Genomic DNA, 10,828 nt, shown 5'->3' on the forward strand with positions numbered 1-10,828 from the left:
CCTGAAAATATTTCACAATAACCAGTGTTACGATGAATGTATAATGTATGAATATTACATGAATATAATCTAGATCAACTGCAATCTTCGTATAATTAAAATAAACAATATTTTAGGATAAATAAAATGCACCATCTCTTTCTAAAGAACAGCTAATACTATCATTTTCTCATATAGTCTTTAAAAAAATACCATAGAAAGAACTTCTTTAGTTAGAGTTTTGTGAGTCGTATCTGATAATGAACTATCATTTACCTCACAACATACATTACTAATAAAGCTTCAATTTTTTAATTTATTTTGAAAAATTAAAGACTTCAGGAACATAAATATTTTTCATTTTCTGTATTCTTTGTTTGGCCCATTTGTGTACATTGATCTCCGGTTTATCATTCAATATCATTAAAGCGAATTCAAAATAGTTTCTTGTGAAGGGTTGCTTCATTGATGAGGACACAACCATCCCTAACCATAACTATAAGAACATACGGCAACTGACCACTTTACAGACATTGCCAGTGGGACGACAACAAAATGACCCGGATGAAATAATCCATAATAATGAAGATTCTTCTTATGTTTAGAGAAAAATTCTTAAGAGTTCCTCCTCGATCCTCCTGATTCTACATACCTCAGAAAAAACAAGACAAAAGCTGCCTACATAGCCTAAATTCATTCCCAGACAAAACTTGCACTACAGTCAAATAGTACCAGAGAGTTTTCTACCCTCCTACATACTAGAGAAAACTTATGGACATGAATACCCGTTTAGAGCCAAACTTTAATTCTAACCAAAATATTTTATCTATTAGCATAATTCTGATCTGAACAAAACATGTTCCAGTGGGCCAGATGAATGAATGAATATTTATGTATCTATTTAAACTTAATTAGACCTCTTAAATAAATAAAACCAATGATCATTGTCCTTTTTCTCTTTACTGTCAGCAGTATTGATAGATTTCTTGATATTAGCAATATAACGACATTCAACATGGATTAATTGTTTGATTCTCATGAAGATGGTGGATGATGGAATTGTGTACTACATACCGAATATTTTATCATTCTAAATTTTAAAAAATAAACATCGGGAAGTTAAATTTTTTAATAATAATAGTTGGAGAAACACCAAAAACTGGAGCGTCCCGGCAAAATGACAGTTGTTGTCAGGTTGCCCAGACAATAAGTCTGGAGTGTAACAAAAAAACGGATGAGGCAGATAAGACTGAGATGCCCAACCTCCAGACTTAATCACTTTGGCAAATCCAGCCGTCTGATACTAAAAATCTAATAAAAAATCATGAGGATCTGACCCGTAGTAGAAGTCATCTCATGATTAATGATAGGCCATGCGAGGTTGACACATGGACACTTACATTTGGACCAAAGTCCAAGTACCGGCTTGATGTGTCCCACCTAATTGAAGGTTGTAATATTTTGGCTCCTTATAGAGAGTGTGTAGAAACATGGCAGCACTATTTGAGTCCCCTGTTCTGATTCTTGGAGGAATGGTTGTTTTATGATATTATTTAGTTCATATATGTATTCAGTTGTCATAATTGACCGTATTAATTATTTTGATTAATTATACTTTTAATCTGAGATCTTGGTTGAGATAAAATAGAAAGTGTCAACAGCAGGATTTGAACCTCGACCTTTGGCTATGAACAGAGATGAGGAATTGGTGTCCAAGTAAATCGAAGTCACAATAACGCAAGTGGTTAGAACAATGGTGTGTTAGCCAAAGGTCATGGGTTCGAATCCCGCTCATGGCACTTACTTTTTCATCTCAACCAAGACCTTAGATTAAAAGTATAATTAATTAAAATGATATGTAGTGTTGATATTGTTGTATAACCTAGTGTCTTGAGAGTGAATGTATTTATTAACATGAATGTCTAGTATGAGAGGGTCGATAGTAGAATATTGAGTACCCCATAAACTCAGTTATATAATAAGTGAAAAGGGTGATGGAGTATCAAGTAATCCTCCATTCTGAATGAATGGTATATAAATAAAAAAATAATGTATTTAAGAATGAGTGTAGTGTGAATGAGTTTGTTTTTAGGAACTGATTATGTTAGGGGCTGATAATGAAGTAAATGTTAATAGCCCCTGGAGCCCAACCTCGGTTGCTGGACAGATAATACTTATATCTGACCCTGGACTGCCAAGGGATAATTCTTGAGGCCTACCGGTAATTTTATAAATTACAAAAGCTGGAAGAAGTGATAGGCTCAACTCTGTACACAGACAAAGATTTGAGCTTATATAAATGCTATATAATTAGTTAATAATAATAGTGATAAACGTGAAAATCAAATCAAAAATATTTAAAAACAATATTAGATAAAGAACAATATATAATCAATAAAACAATAAACTTTAAATTTTTGAATATTACATATTTACTATTTTTTTCTTGTGATGAAATAACATAACAATATGTACCAATTTGAAAAACACCACTTGGTTATATACTCAGTAAAATTTTCAATTAGCCAAAGCATGGATTCTATGTTTGTGGATTGTCTAGTGAACCTGAATGCATTTTTGTGCCTTAATAAACTTACCGCCTTACACAAGTACACATTTGGAATTATCAGAATATTTTCCTAGAAGCTCATTCATGTTATAAATTTTCTAATTTTTACTGTAATTAAATGTTATTTAGGCCATATTGGATTAAGCTGAAACAGTAGATTATTACTGAAAAAGTTGAAATGCTGAAACGTGATTGACATATCAAAACAGCAAAAATTTGAAGTCCAGGATCATCAGAAACGTCCAAACTACAGGTAATCACCAATCACTCAACAAGAAATGTCTTGATTCACATGAAAAATTTATCCCCAATCAACTTACTTTTATTTAAGGACCACAATAATACAAATTGTATGTTTATATTTTATTGTAACAACCACTAAAAAGAATCTACAAATAATATATACAAGTGATATTCTTCATTACTGGCCTGAACGGAATTTTTTATTTTTCTCGTTGTAATCTGGCCTGTTTAGTTGATATAATATTCTCTCCTCAATTCTGTTGACGGCATCAAGGGTTAACACAAGAGTTTCATGCTTAAGCATGCTATAAACATTTAAACCTGAAATAAATGTCGTTCAGTTGAGGCAATCTAGGCTGGAGCTTTTTACAACTCACCATAAACAGGCATGATATTCATGTGTTTTATTTTATCTGTTGCTGCTGTAATATTTTTAGGCATGTGATCATTCCTAAAGCAAAATAAATACATTGATTAACTAATTAATTATTGATTATTAATTAACAATTATTTTTGAACTCACTCGTCTACAAAAAGAACAGAAACACCCCAATTCCTAGTTCTGACAAGATCTTCTAAATACTGTGGATCATCGGTCGGCAATTCAATATTTTCAACAACATGCAAGTCATCCTTATGTAAACAAAAATGGTTAAATTATTTGCACAAATATAATAAAGCTGGATATACAATGAACATTAGTAAATTTAAACTAATGGGTGTATTTTTTACTAAAAGTTTTCTGCTTGTTTAAAATTGACTTTAATTTACCTGTGCAAGTTTAATGGATAGTGTAGAAGTAAGACCTAGAATTCTTTTAAAGAAAGGCAGCATGGAGAAATAAGATGTCGGGGATCTCGGTCCATGAATAATCCCTCCTCCTTTAAAGAGGGGTGAACGAATGCTTCCGTGTCTCGCCCGACCGAGGCCTTTCTGAGGCCAAGGCTTCCTACCACCGCCTCGTACTTCATTACGGATTTTTGTATTTGCAATACTCTAAACACAAAATGATTCAACAACAGGACATGGAATGAACAGAAAAAACTTACAACACGCTTATAATTTCTTTGCCATTTGACATTTTCCTGTATCACGTCTATTCTTGGCATTACGCCGAACACATCCGGGTGTAGGTCAATAATTGACTTTTTCACTTCTTCTATCGTATCTAGGTTTTCGACCCACGCTTGTCTTGGAGGCTCATAACGGTTGAGAAACGGCAAGTGCCTTGGAGGTAACTGGTTTACGTGGACAAGATCAGTCGACTCTGAAATAAAAAAAATTGCCTTAAATTAATTAATACATTTTGTACAACATTAAAAAAATAGTCAGTTTTGATTGTTTAGTTTGACCATTGCCTTGTACTAAACAAAAGAATTATGAAAAGTAAAAATAATTAGATTAAATGCCAATGAATAAATATTTCCTTTTCTTGTACTTATTCATTGCCTAAATCAATTTTCACTCTGACAGTTTTTTTCCCAAATTGAAGTTCAATATGAGAGCCACTTCATACATAAATTAAATGGATAAGAGTATCATTCAATAGTTAAAAAGCACCTCACAAACTTGTTTTGATTGTTCCAAATTTTGAGCAGTTAATGCTCAGCATTAGTATCTGCAAATATGTTTCCATGCAGAGTGTATGGAGTGAGTAAAACCATCATTTTCAACTGTCCACTTTATACATGTTAAATACACCACAGATGTATTTATTAGAAAATTGAACAGCATTCATATTATTATTTATTCTATTTTTATTTTTCGACCAGCTAACTACTAGGCTCATTGCCGGCACCTCACGCATATAAGTTTCTCGCATTTTTCTTTGTTTCAACTTTATCTCTATCTCATTCACTATGTCTCTTTTAATTTTGTTTCCTACCAACCAGAGGAGTGTCTTGTTGCTCGTTCCTACCATTCCACAAGTGGTTTGTTAAAAATCTTCAATATTTACAGACTCACTAACAATACCCACTCACGCTAAGAAAATGACTCTGGTCTCCCTTCATAATGAATAAATCTTTCGCCAGTTATTATTGATACATATAGTATTAGTACTCGAACATATTATTAAGTTTGTTGAGAATGACAATGTGTTAATAATTCATCAGAGTGTGACGATGATCAGAAGTATATGTACATAGAGAAAAAAAAACTAAAACAATTCACTTCTTTGCTTTACGTCTGAAGCCTATGTTGACCTCAGCAAATTCTTACAAACATTTTAATGTTATAAAATATAGTCTGAAAGTGAAACCACCATTCAAACAATTTTTTACCTTCAATCTTTTTATATCATATCTATTTATTATCTTGGTAACAAAATAACTGACAACTTGTAAGGGCAGGTGTCGCATTTGTACCCTTCAGACCAGAAGCAAAATTAATCACACGCAAGATACACACACAAAAAATGTGTTGTAAGATAATTTGATGCTTGAATTCTCACATTATCTTCTATTCTAAAAATTTCTTTAATATCTTCTATCATAGACAAAGGTTTGGGTTGTGTCAGCTTGCAAGGTACTTATTAATATGACTTAATTTCCACGTGTGCTAATACCCAGTGGAGGGAGGTGTTTTGTATCATATCCTGTAAGTTTTTTTTTTTGCTTTGCTCACCGGCCAGCCCTCTTAGACCTGGGAAATGGTTCTGGTCCCTCCACCACCACCGGCACCCAACCTAGCACAGGCGTCCAGAGGAGTTTTTGTTTTCAGGCATTTTAGGGAGAATGAGGATAAAAATAAATATTTACATGTAAATGTTGTTCAGATTAAGTTTTATTAGTTTTATGTCCATGTCATTGTTAGTTATATAAAATAAAATTGTCATGCCGAAAGTATCGGGAGGGGGAATCTTTTTTTAAAGAGTGTTCAAAAATTCTTTCCTACCCACAAAACAGAATAAGCATGATAGAACCTTATGGGCTATGAATTCTAATAAACCATGATGTAGTTTGAATACAAGGTTGAATGTTGGTTTTTTTTACCTTTGTTTTGTTTGGAAAGGTGTACTCAATTTGCAACTTTTTTTCAAGAGGGCTCAATTAAGGGCACAAAAGTCCAGTGAGGTTATTACTTTTTCTGTCCTAAAAGTGCTTCGTTTTGCTAACCAACCAACCTCATTAATGTGATGGATTATGTCATGAGCTTTTACCCACATGAGATATATAATTGTATCATGATCAAAGGATATGTATATGTAGTGAAGTAGTTTTACATCTAGGATGATTGGGTCATGGAGAAAGTTAGAACTCTGCAGTGCCATTAAGACACTGAGACTGTCTGAAATGACAAATGCTTGCATTGGAGCCTTACTTTCTATAAATTTGAGTCCTTCTCTTATGGCGGTATCTTATAATGAAAAAATGGAGCATACCACAGGGAGTCTACTGAGTTAATGCCCAAGATCACTGAACCAATACTATTGTGGGATATAGAACCATGGTGTATACCACCAGAGACTCTGAGCTCCCCCTGGTTAAAGACAACCATGAGAAGCATTATTCTCGTCCTCTGGTTTAGAGATTATATTGGGCCTTTGAAACTGTAGAACTGAGTGTTAACCGATCAAACAGTCTTGCCTAAACAGAGTTCATTCATTCGCATGAGTATACATAGTAAAAGCAATATGGTTTTGTATGAACAAATTTAGTTTGATTTTGCAATTCAAAGCCAAACTTGAGCTGATGTTGGTTGATAAATATATCTTTATTTTATATTTTAAATCCTTGATTTAAATTGAATGAACATTTCCCTCAACAGTGTAAACTTCCATTTGAAAAATACTGTACTGTAATTCTTGCGTGCCAAATCTATTTGTATACATACACACTACTTTCTTTGACAAAAGGAAAGTTTTCCTTCATTCCCACTCTTTTTTAATACAAAAACGTAAGCTCAGTACAAAAAAGTTTTCGAAAAACATCAGTGAAATAGAAGCAAACCTTTTGAATTAAAATAATAATGGGCTAAATTAATTAACACCACAATGTAACACCATTTTGTAACTATAAATTTTAACAACAAAATATTTTACATTTGTTTATTTACTGACACTTATATAAATTTTATCTCAGCCCTACTTTCTATTACTGCTAATAAATGGTCTTACATTGAAAGTTTACTGAACTAGTTTTTGTCATGTCCGGGGATGTTCACTTATCTAAAATCTCTTGTTTTAAATATTTTTTAAATTTTTAATCTTCTTTTTTTGCGGCCTTCCACTATGATTAGGGTTTAAATTGTACACTTGGGATGGAATCGAACTGCAGCTGCCTAGCTAAACTGCATAGCCATTCTTGAGTTTTCCAAGCGATGTTTGTGGCTGTTGTTTGGCTGGAAACGGAACGTCCTTTCTATACCAAATTTAACAGTGATTTCCTTTAAATTCTGTTTTAGAACGACGTAGATGTATTGGTCCCTAATCCCATCCCCTATAGCTCATGCAGCCCCAACAACCACCACCACCCACATACCTAAATGTCAGTATCATATTCTTAACTTTCAAGTGTTACCCTGGCTTACGCCACAATTTTTTTTTTCCATCAGACCCTGAGAAATTAAATTTGCTCTCAGAGGTGAAAATAGTTTCCCAAAATGCTTACTTCAATGCTCATTAGGAAACTGGAGGCGCTTTACCCTGTTCTTCTTGCTTATAAAGGGTTTCTTTCTGGGATTATGCCTTGTTTTAACTGGAATGATATAATCCTGATACAAAATACCTGCAATTTCAGGTCACTTGTTTGAGAACGGCACACTTTTGGATGGTGTTTAATTTTTCTGGCTGGCCTAAATGTGGTCTGGCTTTAGCATTACTGACCTCCTTATACCGGGAGATGATGTAATGAATATTCAGGTTTCCCAAGTGGACCGTGGTTTCCATATTACTATAATATTGTACTGTGCAAAACGTAATTGCTGTAAGATAATATTGCACAAAGTAAAAATCAGGCTGTAGAGAGTAAACTTTGAAATATAAAAGTGTGTCTAGGTGTTTGGAACTTTTTACCTTTCAATTAGCTTATTCAAATTATATTTTCTAATATTCAAAAGCCTTTAAATAATATGTTAAAATTTACACAAATAATGTTTTTTTACTTATACATTCAATGGCCCATAATGAGAAATTTGGAGATTATATTTTGAACACACCAGCAAGTAATCGGTAGGGATGTAGTTACAAACGAGCAGTTATTATAGATATGGAACAAGTATGTGGTCCAATAAACAAAACTTTTTTATAAGTTTGCCTAAACTGCCTCAAAGGCAAACTTATAAAAGTTTTGTTCATTGGATCCACATCTAGAAGAAACCAGTGGGTATTCAGAGTTTTTACTGTTTGTAGGTGGGCACGAAAGTTTTGTTCAGATATTTTGCTCATGTTGACCCTAGGTGCTATGAGCGTATTATTTGCCATTCTATTTATGTTTTAATCCTCAAAAATTCTTCCTCGTTTATTATTCTTTTTACAAACCACGTTTTAATTTGGCAAAGAGGGTTTAAACCGAGTATTTCTTCCATTTTAGCTGTCAGACATGCGATTCATGTGATCTCTAAGAACTTAACTTATAAAACAGAACTTAACTCTAATGTAACTTTTTAAAATAAATAATTAAACAAATAATACCTTTCAAAGCGGTGCTTAAATCAGAAGAAAATCTGCTCAACGTCAGCAAAAACGAGTTTCCTCTCGTTAAAATTCTAGATGTCATGTTTTTACACGTTCCGTCTAATTTTTAAAGAACATGGAACTTAAAAGTTAAAATAAACCCAAACAAAACCAACAAAAATTGTAAGGTTACACTTTTGTAGGCAGGAGTGTCGGAGTGTGGGCATACAAATAGAAACAAAATTTAAAATTACCTTCTCACAATAAATTTATGAGATGGTTTTTCATTATTATTATTATATTCATTTTGCGCAGTTGCAGTTGCATCAAGTAATCAAGTTTTCTCAGTCGAAAATTTATTTTTATCCAATTTAATTGCGTAATATAATAATATATGAAAGTTTATCGATATATACCATCTCATATGTCGAGATTTAATTTTTCTCGGTCACATATCGCAATTTCTTTATCAGTAACAGACTACAAACAATGAAGGTACTTTATTCTTTATTATGTTTTAATTATTATAATACTATAGAAATTAAAATAATATGCATAAATCACATAATATATAAATAAATTACTTGTTAAAACGTTTTTTTTTTAACTTAAACGTAGTTGGATATTTTTTTGGTTTGTTTAAAAAAAAGTTTAATTCTTTTTAGTGGCTACAGTAACCGAGGATGGACAGTTTGCCCCCAGAGCTGATACAAGAAGTCGCTCTTTATCTGCCTCCTCGGGACATCATCAATTGTTCGTTGGTATGCAAGCATTGGAGCGAAGCACTGAACATAGACAAAATATGGAAAAGGGTCACTTGTCAAGTTTTTGGCGTGGACTGTTCCAAAGACTGGTCCCGTAAGCATTTGCCAAAAAGTATTTCAGCGGAGTTTTGCAAGTGGCGGCGATTGTTTTTAGTAAATTGCCAACTCTGTCGGAACTGGAGGAAATGGCCCATGAAAGACTCCATAGACCGAGAAACGGGGGTTCTCGATTTATCCTTTATCAATCTGTCTTTCAACGATGAGGACTTAATTATATTGTACAGTAAAGAAAAACACTTAGATTATGTAATGTATATTTGGAATATAAATGGTGAACAGCCTGTTCTTTATCAAAAGATATCAGGTGGATTGATAGATGAAGTGGTCGTTAGTTTTTTCCAATTGAATCATCACACTCTTATTATCCTTCAAGAGGCCATATTTCATGTTTTTAAAAAAGGCTCAGATTCTATGTACAGACTCAGTACAAGATTCATTATCAACCTTAACATTCAATTTGATCATATTTCTGAGTGGGTTTCTTTGATAGGTAAGCATAAAATTCGTTCAGTTGCAAGTTACTGCAATGAAAATTATTTCATAGCTTCTTCAGTAAAGGATAAACAAGAACAATCTATTTTTATATATAATTTTGATAAAGATTGCTCAACTTCTCTTTTAGGTTTTGAAGATTCGGAATTATGCGGTCTGTTTTGGACAAAGGCTTACATTAAAAGAAACGGTAGCAATCCTTTGCTGATATGCATTGATCTTTCAACGCTAAAAACAAAATTTACCTTGCCTTATTCTAAATATAAAGATATTCATTGTAAACATAAGTACATAATTTTTATAGACCCGGATATCGATGTTTTAGAATTATGGGATAGCTTCAATGGCACTTTTGTTAAATGCCTTCCGTATCAGGGTCAAATAATGAACTTTACCAGCTCGGGAGAGTTTTTCTACACTGTCTGTCGTAATGACTTAGGCGAGGTGAGGGTGTACGATGAAAACAATAATCAAGTCAGCTGCTTGAGAGTGAGCTATGGCTTTATCAGCTTTTCTTTCTTATGGTCTCGCTTTGCTGTCGTACGAGGTGTCATTCAAAGCACCGGCTACCAACCATTTTACTCATACTTTGAGCTTTGGGACTTTGGTGCATTGGTTGCTAAAAAAATGCATACTGTTCGTGATACCTCTTTAAAATTGTTTATCAATAAGTCTAAAACAAAAGCAGTTGTTGTAAAATTTAAGGCAGGCTGTGATATTGAATGTATAGAGATTGTTAATTTTTTGTCAAATTTTAATTAATGATAGTCGAATTTTTGCCAAAATTTAATTAATTATAGTTTTGTCAAATTTTAATTAATGATGGTTGAATTTTTGTCAAATTTTAATAAATGACTGTTGAGTTTTGTCAAATTTTAATAAATAATCATTGAGTTTTATCAATTTCTAATAGATAGTTGTTGAATTTTATGAAATTTTAAAAAATGATTGTTGAGTTTTGTCAAATTTTAATAAATAATTGTTGAATTAGATCAAATTTTAATAAATGATTGTTGAGTTGTTAAATTTTCATAAATGATTGTTGAATTTGATCAAATTTTAATAAATGACTGTTGAGTTTTGTTAAATTTTAATTATCGTTATATT

The 10,828-nt window shown here is 32.6% G+C and overlaps 2 protein-coding genes across 3 annotated transcripts; one reads left to right on the top strand and one right to left on the bottom strand.

Moving 5' to 3' along the window:
• Window positions 1-2,896: 2,896 nt before the first annotated feature.
• Window positions 2,897-8,638, bottom strand: LOC106667118 (39S ribosomal protein L4, mitochondrial). Its single transcript, XM_014394829.1, has 6 exons — window positions 8,424-8,638; window positions 3,841-4,058; window positions 3,563-3,787; window positions 3,315-3,424; window positions 3,169-3,242; window positions 2,897-3,112 (listed from the first exon to the last, which is right to left on the bottom strand). The coding sequence occupies exons 1-6, from the start codon at window positions 8,506-8,508 to the stop codon at window positions 2,970-2,972; spliced, it is 855 nt and encodes a 284-aa protein (XP_014250315.1). The 5' UTR covers window positions 8,509-8,638; the 3' UTR covers window positions 2,897-2,969.
• On the top strand, window positions 8,600-10,529 carry LOC106667117. Of its 2 annotated transcripts, XM_024225335.1 has the most exons (3): window positions 8,600-8,900; window positions 9,071-9,719; window positions 9,852-10,529. In XM_024225335.1, exons 2-3 carry the CDS (start codon window positions 9,089-9,091, stop codon window positions 10,481-10,483), a joined length of 1,263 nt encoding a protein of 420 aa, XP_024081103.1. In that variant the 5' UTR covers window positions 8,600-8,900; window positions 9,071-9,088; the 3' UTR covers window positions 10,484-10,529. The 2 variants fall into 2 exon arrangements, with proteins under 2 accessions (XP_024081103.1, XP_014250314.1); XM_014394828.2 differs by having other exon boundaries at window positions 9,071-10,529.
• The last annotated feature ends 299 nt before the right edge of the window (window positions 10,530-10,828 follow it).

Source organism: Cimex lectularius, unplaced genomic scaffold (assembly GCF_000648675.2).
Source record: "Cimex lectularius strain Harlan isolate CLEC.00 unplaced genomic scaffold, Clec_2.1 scaffold97, whole genome shotgun sequence".
Taxonomy (NCBI): domain Eukaryota; kingdom Metazoa; phylum Arthropoda; class Insecta; order Hemiptera; family Cimicidae; genus Cimex; species Cimex lectularius.